This window comes from Lepus europaeus, chromosome 11 (assembly GCF_033115175.1).
Source record: "Lepus europaeus isolate LE1 chromosome 11, mLepTim1.pri, whole genome shotgun sequence".
Classification (NCBI taxonomy): domain Eukaryota; kingdom Metazoa; phylum Chordata; class Mammalia; order Lagomorpha; family Leporidae; genus Lepus; species Lepus europaeus.
In genome coordinates, this window is record NC_084837.1 from 90525700 (window position 1) to 90546650 (window position 20951).

Genomic DNA, 20951 nt, shown 5'->3' on the forward strand with positions numbered 1-20951 from the left:
ACAGCACAGCCAGCCCTGTGGGCCAGAATCCCTGTCTGGAAATGGGTGACCAGGCCTACAACTCGGGATCAAAAAGGTACTACTACTTGCCAAGTCCCTAAGCAGGCAAAGTGGCACGCTCTCAGCAGGTGCTCAGTGCTGGGGACGGGGTGGGGGGTCTCAGTGAGGTGTTCCGGGGAAAACACAGCCCACAATGAACACTACTCTTCCCTCACAGAAGGCTGGAATACACGGCGACTCGCTGTCTGGGGCAGCACCTCAGCCCCTAACGATGCCTTTGCAAAACGATCTGCCCCTCTCCCAACCCCACTTTGCACACGCTGCACAGGACCCCTAAAGCATCGAGTGTTTTCTCCAAGCGCCTTGGTGGGGCCCTGTGTGTGTGCAAAGCCCTGTGACAGCCCTGAATGCATCAAGCAGTCAGCTGCATTTGAAAGCAGGAGAAAAATCAGTGAACCTCACACTTACTGGTTCATGTTTATGTGTTGTGCTCTACAATACAACAACAACAACAACAAAAACCCAGAAGTTTTGGCATAATATGCTTCATGTTCCCAGGAAGACAGACGTAGCAGTCATCATGATCGAGAGGACAAGAACACCCAGGATCCCCGTGCTGTCACCAGGGTAAGTGGCTGGGAGGTGGGCGGAGGTCACCGCTGAGATACCAGGTTACATGCACAGGTCTGAAGGCGGCGAGCTGGGTTTGTACCCAAGTTCAGCTCCTCAGGCCATCATGGCCGTGGGCCAGAGTTACTCAGTCTTTCGAAGCCTAAGTCCCTTCACCTGTTAAGACTGGGAAAGATCCCATTCACCTCGTAGCATTTCTGAACAGATTCAGAATAAACACAAGGGCGCCCAACAGTTAATAACAAACAAGGGGCCAGTGCTGTGGCGTAGCAGGTAAAGCCACCGCTTGTAGTGTCAGCATCCCCTATGGGTGCCAGTTTGAGACCCAGCTGTTCCACTTCCCATCCAGCTCCCTGCTGATTCACCTGGGAAAGCAGTGGAAGACGGCCCAAGTCCTTGGACCCCTGCACTCACGTGCGAGACCAGGGGAAGCTCCTGGCTCCTGGTTTTGGCCTGGCCCAGCCCTGGCTGTTGTGGCCGCTTGGGGAGTGAACCAGCAGGTGGAAGATCTTTCTCTCTCTCTGCCTTTCTTCCCTCTCTGTTAACTCTCTCAAATAAATAAATAAATCTTAAAAAAAAAAGAACACTACCTCTCCTTACTACTTAGCGGAAGCATGAAAATCTAGTGCCTTGCTGAAGTACAAAGAACAGGGGGCGTCAGCTCATCCAGCCCCGCGACGCTGGAAGCCGGGTTCTGGACGCTGAGGAGTAGAGGGCTCTCACCGCCCACCCTCGCGGGTGGCCAGCGCCGGCCCACAGCAGCTCGCCCTGGTCCTGGGAGGAGTGGGTCCACGCTGGGTGTGTGAACTCTGGCTTAACTCCCCCTATGTAAGCCCGGCGCCCTCGGAGTCCTGCCTCACCATCTTTGGTCACCGGCATGGATAGAGTCCCCGCAGCCTCTCCACCCCACAAACCATGGTGAGGCCCTGAACGGCTGACGACAGAATCCACAAGTCCCCACAGGGTCCTCCAAGAAACACCGCTCCTACAGATGACAGAGAAAGCCTGTGGTTACACCTGCTACAGATGTACCAAAAATGTCTAAAGCCTTCCCGACTCCCCGGCCCTGTATGCGGAAGGAAATCTACCACTGTCAAGAAACACAGCTTCGTGTCCACATCTCGAGGCATGATTCTGGGAGGAAGAGGCAGAGGGCAGTGCCTGGGGCGCAGGGAGCACAGCACTGGGCCCCGGTTAGACTCGGTCGCCTCTGCCTCTCAATTCCTCTGCCCCACTGATCACCTCGTGGGTCTGCTCCTGGAGAAGACGGCTCCAGCTCATGGAGCTCAGAAGGCCACACACTTGAGCATCTGCTCAACTGTCACCTCCTCTGAGCGGCCTTCCTGGATCGTCTACCTATGTACTTATTTAAAGATCTATTTATTTGAAAGGTAGAGCAAGAGAGAGCAAGAGCGAGAGCGAAAGTGTGTGTATGTGTGTGTCTTCCATCCACTGGTTCACTCCCCAAATGGCTGCAACAGCTGGGGCTGGGGCCAAAATGAAGCCAGGAACCAAGAACTCCATCTCTCCCACGTGGGTATCAGAGGCCCAAGTCCTCAGGCCATCCTCTACTGTTTCCCCAGGCACGTTTGCAGGGAGCTAGAGCAAATGTGGAACAGCTGAGACTTGGCATGCAAGTGGCAGCTTTACCCACTGCGCCACAACCCCGGTCCATCGCCCTTCACACAGCTTTCACTGTGTCTGTGGCACTTACCACACCAGCAGCTGTGCCTCTGATGGCTTACGGTCTCCCCAGGGCAATGGAAGCCCCAGGGGACAGCACAGGTGATATGCCACTTGTTTGGTTCACTGCTGTATCCAGTGCCTGGAACAGAACCCAGTACACAGCAGGCACTTAATCAGTGTGTGGAATGAATGAATGAGCTTCTAAGACTGGGAGTTGGCCAGAGGAATTCCAATGCTGCACCTCCATGGACTGCTAGCTAACTCATCGATCCCACTATGCGCTAGTTTCTATTTGCAGAAACCATGCCCACGACCCTGGCTAGCGTCAGACAGGCCGGCCAAGTGCTGCGGGGGGACGTCTGTGGCCTTATAGGGCTCTTGGGGCTAACAAGGCTCCCGCCTCAGATAAGCCTGGCATTGGGCACCTCTCAGATCAACACACACCCCTTGCTGGAGTCTCTGGCTACTGGTCAAACTCAGAAGCGCATTCACTTCCACATCCGGCCCTGCCCTGTGGTCACTCCTGGCAATGCCCGTGCTGGCCACTGGAACTGAGAGAAGACTCTTGAGTGCCTTCAGAGGCCAACCCCCTGCCCCGAACCAAGCACCCGCCCCGGGCTTCAAGAGGGTAGCTGGCAGTGTGTTCCCGACCTGCCACCCCATCCCAGCTGCAGCCCTGGAGGGCCCTCCCCTCAGGGAAGGCTCCCAGACTCCAGCCCACACCTACAGGTGCAGGCATACCAGCACTCCTGAGCAAGACACATGCAGGCCTGTAGGCCTGGAGCTGCCAACCAGACGGGACCAAGAGGAGTAGAACCACTCATTATGGCTGCAGGGTACACACAGCCTTCTGTGGGCTGACCGGAGAACGTAGCTCGCTCTTCCTAGGCCACATGCAGGGGCCACTCAAATCTCCAGGGGGCATGTAGGGGGTGGGAGAGGGTGGCACATGCAGGGTGAAGAAAAACCTGGGTGGCTGTTAGAGCCAGTACCTGGCCCTCCAGATGGGGCAGGCAGCCAGGCGGGAGGCCGGAGAGGTGCACCTGCTGTCCCTGCAGAGCCTTGCTCTGCCCCAGCTGCTGAGGCGTCACACTGAGCTGCACACACAGCAGGTGGCACAAAGAGACAGTGACCAGCCTACCAGAGAGAGGGGCCACAGATGCACCCCCGGGCAAGATGCTAACAGAACTAGCTGCTGTGTGACTTGGGAGGCCTGGGGGCTTCTCCCTTGATCTTCCATCGGTGGACACAATTTGTTTCCAATCGCCCAGAAAGTCAAGGAGGCCTTCCTGGGGAAGGGGACGTCTCAGGGGCTGTTTGCATGCATGAAGGACAGAGGACTAAGAGACGCCAACCCACAGTTCTGCAGCCAGGGGGAGGAATTGGGGCAGGATGTGCTACTGCCACAGACCAGGTAAGCCGGGCAAAGAGCCCCCGCCTGAAGGAAGCCCCCAGCCTGGGGATGCCTATGGCTTAGCTGATGTCCCTCCAGCCCCTTCAACAAACACTGGGGGCTCTGGCAGTCACCCAGGGCCTCCTATCTGCTTCAGCAGCTCCAAGCAAGAACTGTGCCTCCTACCTGCGACCTCAGACACCAGGTAAGAGCCCTCATCAGAAGCTGGCGCCCCCTACACAAGCAGCTCCCTCTGGCCTGAGCAGTTAGACTCAGGGTCTGCCTGTAACACAAAGCCACCATCAACCCCTGGGAAGCAGGTGCCGTCAGTGAGGTGTGGCTACCTCAGACACTGCCCCCTTCGCCTGAGTGCCAGCGCCTGGCACCCTCTGCTTCTTCCAAGCCCCAGTGACCTCCCAATCCCCTGGAGACAGAGGAATGGGCCAACCCCCGTCCTGAACAGCAAGTTCCAGCCTACACTCCCAGCAGCAGCTGCAGGAGACACAGGTAAATGAAAAGTCGCGACTGTGCTGAGCAGAATGTGGGTGTGCCTAAGTTCTGTGTGGCTGCGGGTGGGAGGAGGGGTGGCAGCGGTCTGGGGACAGCCAAGGAGCGGATCCCTGTACCCCAGCAGGTTCAATCTTGCCCCTTTGTTCATGCCTCCTGGTCCCATTTTCCTCTTCTTTTTACATCCTCTGGGTTTACTCCTCCTGACCTGCTGGGAAAATCCTGCACTCCACCCCAACAGGCTGGCTCTCAGCTGAGTCCTCCTCAGAGCTTGCTAAAAATACGTGGTGCACCAGGCACCATGGGGGACCCCGATTCAGTCGTTGGAGTAGAGCCTGGGAATTTCTTTAGCGGCTCCCCAGGGTGGTCCTGGTATACGGCTGGGGCTGAAATCAAGTCTCACGAGCCACACTCTTAGCTCCTGTCTAAGAGCCGTGTTCAAAGTCCCCAGTGCCGCGACAGCAACCTGGCAGGATTTGTCCACAGTTGCACAGTGGATTCTGTACACTAACTTTGCTACGCAAACACTCCAGCAGCACTGACATAAACTCCCTGCTTCACTCTGCAGGCTGCTGCCACAAAGCCATGGCTGACATTCAGGCCAGGTCAGCAAAGCGGGCTCCCGCCCCGCCCTTCACAGCCACACCACCGGGGCCTGCGGTGACAGTGGGTGACAGAACGCGGGGCTGGCTCCCTCACTGATTCATGATACAGAAGAAATCTCAAAGTCCTTACAGGCCCTTGCCTCCCACTCCTCCCCCCCCCCCCCCCAACTTCTCCATCTGCAGGAGGCAGCAGAATCCAGAATTCCAGGCTCGAGCACTCTCTGGCAGCTGGGTCCGGGCAACTGTATCGAAGTCTCACCAACAAGCAGGGCCAGGCCTCTCTCCTCCACGCTTCCCTCTGCCCCTGGGTCCCTGCTGTCCCACCTGCAGCAGATCCTGCCTCTGACTTCTTCCTGGCCTCAGATAAGGAGGAAAAAGCCATCCACCTACCCACCACTGGTCCCGAGTCGGTGGTGACAGAACCCTCTCCCCTCAACCACTTCTGGTCCTCTCAGCACATGTGCAGGGAGGACCCAGGGGCTTACTGCTGTGGAACCACAGGGAGGACCTGAGGGGACTCTGGTGGACCCAAGCCCTTGGTGTCACCAAGTGGACAGGCATCAACGACGGACCATCAATGCAAGGTGACCCCAGAAAGGCCGCCTTATCTAAGAGGGGCTGGGATGTCCCCCTGTCCTGCTCACCCTTCGCCGGGGCTGGGAAGAGCTTAACAAGCAAAGTGTTTGCCAGGGTTTGGGCATTCGCTTTACAAAGTGAATTTTATAAACTGAACTAAAAATAAGCAGTGAATTACAGCAGTGGTCTCCTAAGTGGATCACCCTAGGCAATCTACTAGGGCAAAAGAATAAAATATTAGAACTTGAATTTAACTAACCATTTCTCATTTGCATTTTTGGTACCACGTTTTACTATATATCTATATTTATTTATATGTAACACATGCAAATAATCACAACTAAAAGGTAGTCCTACAAGAACACCTCGAGAAGCAAGCAGAAAAATGAAATTAAAAAATCTATTTTTGTGCAGTTTTGTGTAGTTTTTTCATAATGCACATTTTCATAAACTTTTTCAAGACCCTTCATTTGCATAGATTTTAATTTTTTCAGCATCCAAATAAACTTACCTTTTAGTTCTACATTCCATGAACTTCATCAAATACCCATGTACTGGGGGCTTAGAGAAAGATTTTTTTGGGGGGGCTGATAATGGATGCAAAAAAGAAAATCAGGAAGACTTGAAGCCTACTGAGCTAGGTATGCAGGCACCACTCACCAACCCCCCAAGAAAGCTGGTGCCTCGTGTCGGTGGCTTCATGCTTGGTTTACCAGGCAGGGGGTGACGCAAGAGACAGGTGTCATGGTGCCTTCACTCTCTCAGTACTTCCAGAAGGTTCCCATGTGCCAAGTGCAGTGAGCCCTGAGATACACTTGATGATGAGCAAGACCAGGTCTCCTAAACCGCACAGTGTACTGGCTACGTGGGGGAACAGAGATGTTCATTAGACACCTTCGGGAGTGTGTAATTACAAGCTGAAGCACTGGGAAGGAAAGTTCTCAAAGAGTTTTACAACAGAAGAATCAGCCCTAGACCTGAGGGGGAAGATGAAGGAGATGGCAGCGAGATGGAGGGGGAGATGAGAGGGAAGCCACGCAGGACCTTGCTGATCTAACTTCATCCTAAGAACGGCGGTGAATTTTACCTATGGGCTGACGATCGCACCTGTGTTTCTGTAACAGTGACCCTGGCTGAAGTTCAAAGCGAGGCTTCCAGGAGACAATGCTGGGATGCAGAGAGATCTGCTGGCCAGCAACATGGGCAGGACTTGTGCCGGGTGGAAAGGGGACCGGCATGGGGGTGGAGCAAGGCAGAGGTCATGGGCTCCCTTTGAACTCCAGTGCAGCTGGAGCAGAGACCTCAGGCAGGTCCCAGGCAGCACGTGGCACCTGAGGTTGTGTGTAAGGGAGACCTCTCAGGGGTGGAATGCAGAGCCACAAGGCCCGGGACTCAGGCTTGGCCGAGTATAGCATTTCACAGCCGCCCAGGGGAAGACAACCGGACACGAGAAACCAAGGGCTGGTGAGGGCTGTGGAGGGAGAGCCGGGGGCAGGGAACATAGCTCGTGAAGGTCAGGCATGCTGAACGTGGAGGCAACAGAAGGCCGAGGACTGAGAGGGGTGAAGTGGGGGAGAAGGGTGTGGTAGCTCCAGGGTGGGCATGGGACCCACCAAAGGCATCTGTGTGCTTGTCTGGGAGGGCAGCGGCAGCCCAGCACGAGGAGCATCGAGGTGCCTGGGAGGAGCAGTGGGCAGGTGCACAGGACCACTGAGCCGGGAGTGGGCCTGGGCTTTAGTAATTCCTTAGGAGATGGGAGGTTCCAATCTGCCCTGGGAGGAGGTGTCCCCAGCTTTGGAGGGGGGGGGTTGGTGAGCACTTTGAGGAGCGGAGGCCTAAAGCAGTAGTAGCTAAGGGCAGCAGCAAAAGGAGTGGCCTGGGAGAGGGCAAATTGTGACATCGCCCCTTGTTGAAACCACTGCCCCGGATCAGTGCTGGGGCCATCTGTGCTGCTTGGATCCTAGGGCCACGCCCAGATCTGGAGACCACTCAGTGACTAGTGAATTGCTTGTGTGCAAAAATAACTGTGGCCAGTTGGATTCTCCAGCTTCTGACCTCTTTTCCCACTAAAACAATGTGTCTCTTGGTAATGGAAGTGATGACAGCTAGAGTCCTAGCAGAAGACTGTAATGTTTAGTGAGTGCTTACTGTGTACATGGAAGGTAGGATTACATCTTCATCTCACAGAGGCAAATTGGCAAGGCCCTGGGAGGGAAAGGACCTGTCCAAGTGCCCCAGCTGCAAGTGGGGGAGACAGGATGCACACCCAGGCCGTCTGGGCCCAGGGAGCCAAGTGCATTCTCCTCTCTGCAAACTGCTTTTTAAAAAAAGATTTGTTGGGGCTGGTGCTATGGCATCTCTACCTGTGGCACCAGCAACCCATATGGGCACCAGGTTGTGTTCCTGCTGTTCCTTTTCCAATTCAGCTCCCTGCTTATAGCGTGGGGGAAAGCAGAAGATGGCCCAGTGCTTGGGTCCCTGCACCCACGTGGGAGACCTGGAAGAAGCTCCTGGCTCCTGGCTTTGGATGGGCCCAGCTCCAGCTGTTGCAACCATTTGGGGAGTGAACCAGCGGATGGAAGACCTTTCTGTCTCTGTCTATAACTCTGCATCTCAAATAAATAAATAAATAAATAAAATCTTTAAAATATTTTTACTTGAAAGGCAGAGTTACAGAGGGAGAGAGAGAGATCTGCCATCTACTGATTTACTCCCCAAGTGGCCATAACGACCAGGGGTTGGCCAGGTCGAAGCCCAGAGCCTGGAACTCCATCCAAGTCTCCCATGTAGATGCAGGGGCCAAGGACTCAGGACATCTGCTGCTTTCTCAGGTGCATCAGCAGGGAGCTGGATCAGAAGTAAAGCAGCGGGGACTTGAACTGGTGCCCATATGGGATGCTGGCGTGGCCGGCGGTGGCTTAACCCACTGTGCCACAGCGCCGGCCCCTGTGCCAGCTTCTCTGACTCCGTGCAGGGAAGTGTGGGTGCCTTCAGGCGACAGCCATGGTGTGTGGCACCCTGAAAGACGGAGGGCGAGGGCGGATGAGGAAGGCGTGGCGGAGGGCACACCTGAGGACTGTGGACAGCATCCGCCTGGGCAAAGGAGTGCCTGTGGGGTGACAAGGCCTGGGCCGGGGAAGAGCTGGGAGTGAGGAGAGCAGGCAGCTCCAGAACAGGGCACCCAGAGTGGAGCTGGCTCGAAACAGGAGGAATCACGCCTCACTCACCCCGCAGAGTCCCCGGAGCCACAAAGGCATTTTCTCAGCCCCCCAAGTCCCTGAGTACCAAGGAACTTTAACACTCGTCTTCATAAACATTAACAAGGAACGGAATCCATCCATGAGTCAAAGCCAGCCAAACTTCTTTTCAACGAATCCAAAAAAAAAAAAAAAAAACGCAAAGAAGCAGAGACCGGTGTTAGCTTCCTAACTAACAATCGGATGTGTGCAGCAGCAGTGGGTACAGGCCTCTGGGCAGCAGGTGTAAAACTCAACTGTTGCGATCAGGCTCAAAGTGTTTGAAAGTTGCCCACCCAATTCAACCACCCCATTTTAGAGTGGAGAAAGCAAGAGGCCCAACAAGGCCACACTCTGTGTCCAACACAGTTAACAGCAAAGCTGAGTGAGCACAGAGCCAAGTCTTTAATAGTCCTCTGATAATTTCCTCACCAAACCGGAATCTCCAAACATAAATAGGTCTGGGAAAAACAGGGCTGACTTTCACCCACAGTCAGTAATAGCAGAGCGCGCCTGCTCATCTTCCAGATCTGGGGCTCGGAGCGAGTGTGGGAAATGAACGGCAGGTGGGTGAATGCGGAGCTAAAACAAAGCAAATCTGAGGAAACACCCAGGGTTGCAGGGTGCGGCCCAGGAGGCCCAAGACGGGGGTTGCGGGACTGTAGCGTATTCACAGCTGGCTCCACACAAGGAAGCTGCAGCCCTGTCCTGGCGACTGGCTCCTGGCCACCAGCGCTAGGCTCAGTTTCAACAGCAAATCTCATTAAATGAGAAGTTCTGAACAGCTGCCTTCACCAATCTCCATCCCTGCCAGCCGCCATCTCTCTCTAATGAAACACCAGCGCTGGGCATCTATCATTGGTTGTGCAGTTATATTTCAAGGCAACCTAGGCGTCACAGGCAGGTCCCCGCTTCCCTGCTTGTTGGGGGACTGCTACAGGGTGCTTCCCAGGAGACTAGAGAGCCAGCCAGAGCAGAGGTGGGACAGGCCAAAACAGGAGTGGTGGCAGGTGGGGGTGAGGCAGCAAACATCTCTATGGGAGCGTCCCCTCTGGACCCCTAAACGGAGTCACAATTCAGGCTCGTCGGCTCAGGCCAAAGCAGCTGGAGGAGGATACAAGGGCCCTGAAACCAGAGACCCCAGGATCGCCCATGTTTCCAGGAACCTGTGCCCTGAGTCCCACTTCAGCCCCCGGGGTACACAGCGCCCCTAGACTAGGGAGGCCTGAACACTTGAAGCTCTGTAGTGCAAACTCCTTCACTCGAACCCCGAGAAGGCATCCAACATGTAAGGGGTACTATTTCATTATAAGATGGGCAAAAGCCCTTTGAAATACTGAGTACAAGTTGGTTACACACCAGAAGGGGGCAGAGAAGGGTGTGCGACACTAAATCGGTCAACAAGGACAATTTCTCTCCCCGAGGGGGTAGTTCTAGACTTGAGGCTGATTTTCACAAGGCACACACAGAAAGATCTGGAAAAACTCCAAACACACCACCCCAAAACACCATGCGCTCGGATAAAATAAAGCACCAGGGCCCAGGGGCATGGGTACTTTTACAATAAAGGTGAAAACAAATTTCCACTGCTCTTTTTTTCTTTTATTGGTAAAACTCAAAGCATACTGAGTACAATTTCTTTTTTTGTCGTTCAGGCCTACTAGCGAGGTAAGTGGAATTCTTTATGGAGAGGGGATAATATTTTGCTTAATTGGGGTTCCAAGTGTGTGTTTCACCATCAAAGCGATCACAAGGTTCAGGGGTGTTCAGCATGCTTAGCCCGGGAGCCGTGCAGCTGTCGTTCGGTGACTGGACTGTGCATTTTACACACTCCCTGGCTGATTCTGGTAAAAGCTCAAACTTGACACCTAACGGACTACACCAGGCTACTGCCCACCAAAGGGGCCTCTGGTGTCACAGCACAAAAGCCCAGCTCCGCTGCTTGCCAGTTCTTCGACCTTCTCTGCCAACCCCAGATGATCCACCCTGGTAACGGGGATAACGTCGCACTGCTTGGCCTGCCCTTAAGGAGTTGTTGGGAGGATTAAGTGAGATGATCCATGAGGTGTTACTAGTGTACCATGTCCCAGATACTAAGCGCAAGCCAATTCTGTTCTGTTTCCTGGCTGTAGACGGAGACTAGCAAAACAGGACAGGCGTAACATGGGAGAGCCACACAAGCTAGGAGTGGCTCCTGCCCATCTTCTCTTTACCCAGATGAGTCCCTCAACACCCAAATGGCCAGATGCACCCCAGCCTAAGTAGACACGACTGCGCTAAGCCGTACTCAGTGTGTGGCTCCCTGCCTCCCCCGGGAATGACAACCCCCGGAGCCAGGGGTCCTGAGCCCCAGCCCCAGGAGCTAGCTCAGGAGGCTAGCCAACCTTCACTCCTGCACCTTCAGCGCCCGGAAGCTGGCTCGCTTCAGAAGGGGCATCACTCCAAAGCAGGCAGAGAAACGCCACCCCCCGTGCTGCCCTACACAAACAGGGGCTTCCAGGGAGGCAGAGGATGCACACTTGGTGGCGCAAGCATCTGCCTGGTCCCGTGATACCCCTTCCATGCCTCCGTTCCCGTATGCAATACAGGAAAATACTAACAATCCCCACTGCCCAGAGCTGTAGTGGGGACTCACTTAACTGGTATGTGGAATCCACTTAGGTGTGTGCCAGGGGCTCTGTGTGCATTAGCTACTGTTGTTGTTCTAAACCACAGAGAGCCTCAAACTTAGGTCTGAGAAAACTGCTGCCATACGCCGACCACCCACCCACCGAAAGCCAAGTCAAACCAGCTTTGTCACGTGCCGGCTAAATGGGACTGCTGTTCCCACTTCACAGGTGAGAAAACCAAGCTTCAAGGACACAGATTGGGCCAACCTCCGCCAGGAAGGGCAGGGGAACGCAGCCTCCTCTTTTGTGGTGGGGGGAAGTCCAAGCCAGGCCGGGGCCATTGCTACAGCCCAGCTTCACCATGGAGCCCCCAGACTCAAAACCACCACCAGCAGCAGCAGCAACACTCAATAACCGAACTCAGCTGCCTGTGACCATGTGGAGCTCATGCTCAGTTTTCTGCCCGTGCCTCCCTAGCTGGCTTGCATACGCCGCGTTAATATCAGGCTGCTTGAACCCAATTAGGCAGTAAGTCAGCCTGGAAAACATCATGCGATGTATTCCAAAGGTCAAAGTCAGAGCCGGCCTCGCGGCCTCCAAGGCAGCCTCTGCGGGGCACTGCCGTGGAACGTAGACACCTGGGTTCAAGCAGCCCCAACGGCGGCTTTCCAAAAGTCCCAAGAGAGCCGGTGGCTTCGGCAAGGGCCGAACAGCTGGAGAGAGGCAGGGAACTTTTTCAAAAACTGGGTCTCCTCCCTTTCGGGTGGGGGCTGCATTGACAATTCTAACTGCTTCCCCACGGGCAAAAATAAAAGAGAGGGGGGAGGCCGAGAAAGAGCAAGGAGGGCTCCCCCAGGCTGCCGGGCCCTGCAACGCGGAGCTCGACCTACCTTCCCGGAGAGCCCAGCCCCGGAGGGCGTTTCCCCAATGCGTCCGCACCTCGTCCCTCCCGGGGAAGGGGCCGCCGTCCTCGGCTGCAGGCTGGCACCAGAGTCGCGTGCGCGACCCCCATCCCCCCACCCTCCCACCCGGGCCAAAAGACCCCTCCCGTTCAATGCTCCCCTCGCCCCATCACTTCCGCCCAAGGAGCAAACAGCCGGGCGATCGGATCGTCCTTAAGGCTACATTTAACCACGTCTACGCCTGCAGGAGGATCGGCCAAATCCTGGAGAGAGGCGGGGAGGGCGGGGATCTGCGGGTGGGGGAGCGGCCCTGGCGGAGCGAGGCCCTCCCCGCGCAACGCCGCTGCGACGCCTCGGGCCGCCGGCGCCGGCTGCAGACCCCAGTCGAGCCCCGCGCACAAGTAGGGGGCCCCGGGGCCAGCTCCAAGGCCGCCTCCGCGCCGGAGGCCGTCGAGGCGATGGCGCAAGACTTCACTCCCCCCCCAACCCCCGGCGACAACAGCCACGGTGACAAAATGGCAGCCCGGCGCCCAGCGGTCGTGCCACAGGCGCGCAGGGCCCTGGCGGCTGCCCCCGCCTCCCCACCAAGAACGCCTCGGCGCCCTTCGGGCCCGGCCCCGGGGCGGCTCTCGCAGTTAAAAAAAAAAAAAAAAATCATCATCACAAATAAAACACCTGGAGCTCGGAACCGGCTCCGGGAGCCCGAAGGCCCGCCCGGCGCGCCGCCCCGCGCGCACGGCGCCCCGCGCCCGCCCGCGCCCCGCGCCGCATGGAGCCGGAGCCCGCATTCCGAGCCCCGCGCGCCGCGCCGGCCCCGCCGTGGGGGAGGGGCGGGGCGGGCCGCGCGAGACCGGGGAACATGGCTGCTCGTCCTAGTTCGGCGTCGCGGCGTGGCCACCAGCCCCGGATCCGAGTTGGGAGAGGTTCCGAAGGTGGGTGTGTGGGGGGCCCCCGGGGGCGGCGCGGCGGGGAGGGCGCAGGGGCGCTCCCCGGGAGCTGTTTGTCTCCCGAGCCTCCGCAAAAACCCGGTTCTCCTCCCCCACCCCTTTTGTCCCTCGCTCGCCGGCGCTCGCCCCCTCCCCCGCCGCCCGCGCCCCACCCCGCCCGGAGGCCGGGGCCGGCGTGCGGGCCGCCAGGCTGGCGGGCGAGGGGGCGCCGCGCGAGCAGCCTCCCCGCCCGGCGCGCCGCGCGCCCTCCCCCGCGCACACTCGCGAAGTTTAAAGCCGGTTCGACCCGCTTGCCCGTCGCGCTCCCGAGGCGGCCGGCCGAGACCCCGGCCCCCTCGAGCCCCGGGGGCTTTCCGGAAAGTCCGCGGCCGCGCCCCCTCCCCCATCACCACACCCAGCCCCCAAAGGCTCGGCTCCGGGGCCCGGCCGGGGCGACGCGGGCCGGAGGCGGGCTGGCGCGGTGGACGCTCCGCGGCGACTCCCGCCCGGCCGGGGCGCCCCCTCCCTCCGCCCCGCGCGCCGGAGGCATCGCACACGTCCGCCGTCCGCCGCTGCAGGCGGGAGGGGGCAGGGGGACGACAAAAAGGATCTTGTTTTCAAAAGTCTCACTCCGGTTCGGGGGAGGAACTAGGGGAAGAGGAAGCAAGGCCTGCCTCCGCCAGGGACTCGCGTGGCACGGGCCGGAGGGGCGGCCGGTCCGCGCTCCGTGCCGCCCCGAGTCCCAACTCTGCGGCTCCCCGGCCTCCGAGGGTCCCGCCGGGGTCTCCGAGCCCAGCCGCCAACTCGCACGGAACACCCAAGTGTGAGAGCGAGCGGGAAGCCAGGAATAAAAGCGAGCGTCCGAGCCGCCCGCCTCGCCTTCCCCTCCTTGGGGTGCGCTCCGGCCCCACCCCCAGCTCCCACCCGCGTAAGTGTCCCTTGGCCGGGGTCCCGCCGCCGCCGCCGCCCAGCCGGTGCCGGCCACGGGCAGGCAAACTCCTCGGCCCGGGGCTGCGTGCGCGCCGTGCCCGCACGGTCGTGGGCCCGCGCCGCCCAGCTCGGCGGCAGCTCCGGGCGGCTCGCGTCCTGACAAAGTTTCCCGTGCCCGTTCCCGAGCCGGGGGCCGCCGGGGAGCCCGCCCCAGTCCAGGGCTGGCAGGGGCCGGGGCGAGGGGGCACCGGGACGCGGCGCCTTTGGGCAACTTGCGGCGGCGGCGGCGGCGGGCGCTTGGGGAGGCGCGGGGGCCCCGGGCGCCTGGGCGCCGTCGAGAATCCCTCCCCCTCCTGCCAATCTACCCTCCCCTCGGAAGGAGAGGGAGAAACATCAGCATCTGGCCCGAAGGTGGTGTGGAAAGAGTGAGGGAGAAAGAGGAGAGGAAGGGAGGGAGGGAGAGAAAGGGCGCGTTCACGAACACTACAAAGTTACAAATATGGCTCCCCCGTCTCTCGCCTCATCACTGCGAAGCCACCGAGACGCACTTTAAACTCGAGCCGCCCCAACTCCGCGGCGGCCCCCCGCCCGGGGCCGCGGCCCCCCGCGGACCGCAAACTACACCGGACTCGCGGCGCCCAAAACTTATTGTGCGCGAGGGAGCCGGGGCGAGGGGGCCGGGGCGCGAGGGCGGGGGCGGCGCGGCGGCCCCGAGCCCCCTCCCCCGGGCCGCGGAGCCCGGCGCGCAGCCCCTCGCCGCCGCCCCCCGCGGCCATCCCTGCCCCGGCCGAGGCGCGGGAGCCGCGGGCCCCGAGGCTCCCGCGGCCCGCACGCGTGCGCCCGCCGCCCCGCCGGTGCACACTCGCACGCACCTCGCACACGCGGGCGCACACGCACAGGTAGTCACCCAGCAAGGGCAGCGGCTCGGGGGGCTCTGCGGCCCCCGGCCCCACGCCCCCGAGGAAGAAGTGCCTCCCCCTCCAGCGCGCGCGCGCACACGCACATACACACGCGCACACACACACACACACGCACACACAAAGTAGGAGAATGGACCGCCGGGGATATTTTTGGCAAATGCTCACATCAGAGGGCGTCCTGTTCCGCAGCTCTAAATGAATCCGTTTGTTCATGTCCATCTCTCGCGCTCTCTCTCTGCAGAGGCTCCCGCGCCGGCGGAATTCAATCAATAAACCCCGGACCCACGGCCGCGCGTTTTAGGACTTTGAAGGCTCAACCAGCTCCGCTCGGTTCTCGAGCCCCCAGCACCCGCGGCGCACACTAACCTGATCGCCGTGGAGGCGGGATCTGCGGCCCCGCGGATGAGCGGCAGCGGCCTGGGCCAATCGCCGCCGAGGGTCTCCGAGCAACAGCCAATGGCGGCGGCGGCGGGGGGGGGAAGGGCCCAATGGGCGGGCTGCGCAGCCGGCCAGGGAGGCTCAGCCATTTGGTTGTGGTGCTGGAGACGGACCCCTTTAGATTTCGGGGCGGCGGAGGAGCGCGGTGGTTGCTCCCTGGCTGAGCGAGGGGGGTGGGCGGAATGGCGGGGGAAGGGAAGGTGACTGTGCCTCCGGGGCCGAGCCGCCTGGCCTCGCCAGCCCGCCGCCGCCTCCGCGTTTGGCCGGGGGCGGGGCCGCAGGTGCGTTACACGAGGGGGAGGGGCGCGGCCGGAGGGGTCGGGTCGGGGTCCCCGCCGCGCCGCGGGCTGCGCCAGGGCCGCCCGGGGCCCGCCCGCGCGGCACACCGCGGGGCTGCGGAAGGAGGCGGGCAGCCCGGCGTGGCTGGGGCGGGGGGAGGCCCCGGGGACGCGGGAGGGGTTGGGGTGCGCTGGGGGAGGGGGCGGCGCTGGGCCGGGGTCCCCGGGCTGCGGCTCCCGGCCCGCGCGCCCCTTCCCCTCGGTGCGGCCGCTACCCGCGGCCTGCACCCCGGCGTGACTCACCGCGGGTCCACGGCGGTCTCAGAGGCAGGCTTCCTTGTGGCTGTCACGTCAGGTCAGCTCGCCCCGGGGCGCCCGGGCCTGGAGTGGGTGAAGACCGTGCCCTGAGAGCGATCGCCGCACGTCTGCAGGGGTGGCCGGGGCGAGAGGCAGGTGCGGGTCCCGCCCGGGGTCCTGGGCCGAGGCCCGGGCGGCTGGGAGCGGCGCGCCGTGCGCTGCGGCTTGGCAGGGCGGCATCGTCGGAACACTTCGCCCAGGCGTCTCCGTGGGCTGCCGCCTGATTATTTTGAGGGGGAAGTTTTGAGGGACCTCTCAGCCCGGTTCCCCAGCGGGTTCCCGACTTGGCGGCGGCCGCGTCGGCCTGCCCCTCCGGGTCGGCGCGTTGGTTCTCCGCACACCCCGGTGCCCCCCGCACGGACCCGGAGCTGGTTTCCCGCCCCCCTTTTTGGGTATTGGATACATTGTCTACCCCATCCCAGACGTGGGTTCGATGGAGGGAGAAATGTAAAACATGGTTACGTAACACCGATACAGTTTCATTCTTAAAGTTTAGGAGGAAATACAAAGTGACAGCGTAAATAAAACACTGAGCGCGCACACCGGGCAGGAAGCAGGGGCATCTTAATACTGCAACCTGCCGGATTGCAGGCCAGAAGGGCCGAGGCTCATAAGCGTTTTCCTCCGTGCCTTTTTTTTTTTTTTTTTCCAGCGAAAATAACAAGTGCAGTTTGAAAGGTGAGCATGGTTACTCTGAGTAGCTGGGAAATGCAAAATTAAAAAAAAAAAAAAAACACACACACACACCTTAAGTCATAGTTTTATTTCATCTGGATATAAATAGTATAATTGTTGACTTAGCTGGCATCTCCCTCGGCCTCAGACGCTGCTAATCTTATTGAGGGCTATTTGTGTCATTCGGATTTATTTACTTTTAATTGTATTCTCTTTAAGACAGGAGGGAACCCAAATTACCACTCTTTGCCATTGAGTCCGTTTGTGATTTCTAGAGAGGGTGTCTGAGTTTGTCTTAAAGCATCACGCACCCATCAAGGCACTGTGCTGTGCAGGAGCCAGGTAACACACGGGTCCTCAGCTTCCTGCCCTCTCTGGTGGGGAAGGCTCGTCTTGGGTTTGCAAGTCCCAACCACACTTAAGACCACACGGCTGGCAATGCGATGAGGCACCGTGCTTTTCCGGAAGAGTAATCTCACAGCCAACCAATCAGATGCAGAGACGCGGGCCATCCAGGGCTCCGGTAAACAAGCGGATAGCTCACTTCTGTGCTGGGGCTGAAGAGGATCGCCGGGAAGCCCAAACCCCCACGGAAGAAAGCTGACAGCAGCGATTCAAATTAGGATACTTGTTTTTAGAAGCATCTTGTACGCATTTTGATAACAGCGTTTGTTTTAGTGTTAGAAAATGGAAAGAGGGCCTCGCTTAGATGTCGATCATTATAGAAGTTGCACTATCCAAAAAGTGTAGCCCATTGGATATTGCCCATGGAGAAATCTGCACTTGGCTTTTTAAAATGTTTGTAGTTTCTAAGAAAAATGTAATATGATTTTGATTTCTTATCCAAAGGCAACTAGGGCTACAGTTTCACTTCAGCCAAGCCATCAGCCCTGTTGCAACTTGACCAAATATCAGAAACTCTGCTAGTTCCTTATTTTACAGGAGTTTTTAAGTTACACTGTATTGGATATTACAATAGTAAACAAATGCTCTGAATGGGTCTGCATTTCAAAAACCGTAGTAAGGACAGAAGCCCATATCAAGAGGCGATCAAAGCAGGAACAGGTGGCGTCCCTAGCACCTAGAGGGTCTACAGCAGGACTTGGGTTATCAGAGATGTGGGGTCTGTAACCTCTGGAACTGGGTTGGATTCACACTGAAAATAAAGGACATACAACTCAAAGTTTTGAGTCACTGGAAAGAAAGATGGCCTTTCAGTAGGGGTAGACAGCTTCCCGCCTTCCCAAATATTTTCCATCAAGAATCATTGCAAACAACTGGGCAGCCCATTTTATTCTCAGACTAAGGAGCGATGACCCTCAGCCTCCCGGTACATGCTGGAAAATACTGTCTTGTAAGCACCCACATGGCGGCTGCTCTTTTAGCTCCTTTGCCCTGGTTTGATCTCTCAAGATGGAGACCCGTGGGGTAGCATCCTTTTCCTGAGTGGAGCTAATGTATTCGCAGCTCAACCTTTTGTTCTTCAGCTTGCATCACAGGCACTGGAGCCCGGCCACAGGATTCTCTCACCTACATCATAGTTCTGCTTGGACCCCAAAGACAATGATATGGAAACACTCCAGCTTAATTACGTTCTCTGTTGTCGTTCTATAGAAATAGCTTTTAGAAATGTAGAAAATCCATGGTAACAAATGTGAAGACTACTGCATTTTGATGTGAATAGCAAAGGAATGTTGAGGCCCAGGATGTAAAAGTCATTCTTCATTTTCTTTGGCTTAAAAGAAAAGAGAGAAAAAAAAAAAAAACACTGGATGATTTTCTTAATTGTTTTAAGTGGTTTGAACAGTCATCAGTGATTTTGGTCATGCAGAAAAAGCACCATTTCTTGAAAACTGTCATAAGTCACCCTAAAAATTAAACCGGTGCAGGTATATGCCCTGGGCCCTGCAGTGGCAGCTGACACCACACCTGGTATCGAAGTGCCTGGGTTTGAGTTCTGGCTCCGCCTTCCAGCTCCAGCTCTCCTCTAATGCAGACCCTGGGAGGGAGCAAGCCACAGCCCAAGTAGCTGAGTTCCTCCCACTTAGGCGATCTGGACTGGGGTCCCAGCTCCTGGGTTTGGCCTGGCCCAGCCTTCGCCGTTTCATACATTTGAAGAGTCAAAGCAGTGGATGGGAGAGAGTGTCCCCCTCCTGCCTTTCAAATAAATGAATAAAATTTAAATAATTTGGTGGAAGCAATAAGGAAAATTTGTTCACTAAGAAGGAAACCAGAGTTATTAGCTTTTTTAAATTTAGCATTACAGTATGGCTATAAAGAAAAAATTAACACCTTAAAACCAAATAATAGAATGAAGAACCATAGGATAAGATGGACTCAAGGCAATTTAGGTTGAAAAAATTGAAAAATAATTAAGTTAGAGACTACTAATTCATTTTAATCCATCTGGGGTTAAGGTTTACCTCTGTAGAAGAGGGCATTAAGCTCTATTAAGCTGTAAGGGCTAAAGAGAACTTCTAAAAATTTTTAATTTGCAAATAACACAGTTTTTAGTATACATACCAAAATTTTTCGCTGAAGTCCTCTGTAACAGCAGTCATTATACTTAGAAATAATGATTCATTTTAAACTAGATCTTCCACAACTGTTCTTGAATTAGAGATCAGTCTAATGTGTTCTGAAAAACTGGTAAATTTTTAATGTTAGTTGAAATACTGGGTCCTTTCAGGAGCGCATGTCTATATTCTAAACTTTCTCTGAAAATTCCGGCTCCTAGCAACTTGAATCTAATTTTTTAAACATTCATTTGCACACGACCAAATGAGAGCCAGGTGAGGTGTCTGAGGACTCCAGCCCAGCCAAAGGGAGCGGCTCCGTCTGCCGGATTGGGTTTCTGGCCCGGTTATTTACCTGAACTCATCTGCCGTGCCAACTTGTAGGACAGTTCTGTCACTTCTACATGCATTTATTCAAAGGCAACTTGAATCAGTGTGACAGATGCTGGACCAACTCATGGCAATGCTATGGGAAAGGCAGCGCAATAGGCAAATTCAGGATGCAGGTGTACAAATGTGTTCAGCAAGGATGTTGGTCACAGCATCACAGTCCTTTCTGTAAGAGCACAATAAGACTGTCCACATGCCCAGCGGAAAAGCGGGAAGGTTCTGTACCAAAACCTTTAAAGTTGTTTACAATGGCTGGTGGGATTATAGTGAATTTTTTTTTGAGGAGGTCTTAGTTGTTGGTAATTTTTGCAATCAGAAAAGCAGATTTGAATGGAAAATACAGGTGTAACGTATTTGTGAGATATTTATGCTAGACAAAACTCTTGATTGCCAATGACAGACATTTGTCCTGACCAATGAGAGCAGAAAGCAGTTAGTGTGAGACTAGCACAGAGCCAGGGGAATGAGCTCCAGGGAAGGGGCAGGAGATGGGAGCCTGGGCAGCCTGGTGCACAGCAATGGGCCCCCGCCCTTGGAATCATCTCAGCACTGCCACTCTGCACCCACCTCGCCGTCGCTGCAAGTGATCTCTCAGCACCCTGCATTTTTGTTTCACTCCCTGAAGGCTCAAAGTCCTTGGCAAGAGCATTTGCAGATGCCCCAGCCGTCTAGGGAAAAAGATGAGCTGCCCCCTTAGCTTCCGGAGTGGGAGGTGTGTGTGACATTACCTTCTACTTAGTTTAGGATTCTGCCTGAATAACATTCTGAGGCTAGGTGACCACGCCAAAACTCCACTGATCCTGGGAAAGTTTTCTGATGATGCATCTTGGCTCCTCGCCCACCAGTTGCTACTTCCCATGAACAGCCCACAGCCCCTAGTTAGTAGGATCAACCCAAAGCAGACCTAATATCTGAAATCCTAGTTTCCCTTCAGATGCTGCCCTTTGCAAACCCTAGGCCAGAATAAACAATATGTAACAATTGCCGATGTCAATGGCGTACTTACAGAGCAGAGCTGGGGATAAGCTTAAGGTTTTGAGAGGCTCTCCTCAAGTAGATTTGATATTAAGTTACCAGGATTCTGTTCCCAAGGGATATTCTAAACATAGGAATAATCCACATGGTATATTTCATAAATAAATGCAGAGATTCCTTGATATTAAGTGATACATGTGCCTGAGAAGCAATGGATCAGCGATCATGAGTCTGTCAGCTGAAGAGCAGAGCTGTGCTGGAGGGGATGGGATTTGTGTTCAACATCTACTGGAAGAAGAGAAGTGATCATGGCCTCAGTAAGGCTTCCTAGCAGGAGCCAGTCACTTTAAAAACAATTTTGAAATGCAAAACCCACCAACACATCCAAAAGGCCCATGTTAC

General features: G+C 56.5%; 1 protein-coding gene across 1 annotated transcript in view; it reads right to left on the reverse strand.

The window, feature by feature from the left end:
* ANP32A (acidic nuclear phosphoprotein 32 family member A) overlaps positions 1-15290 on the reverse strand; it is a 34110-nt gene extending 18820 nt beyond the window's left edge. Inside the window, exon 1 of the mRNA XM_062206211.1 lies at positions 15086-15290. Within this exon, the coding sequence (XP_062062195.1) occupies positions 15086-15139 (54 nt within the window). The 5' untranslated portion in view covers positions 15140-15290. The remainder of the gene's footprint in view (positions 1-15085) is intronic.
* Between the last annotated feature and the right edge of the window lie 5661 nt (positions 15291-20951).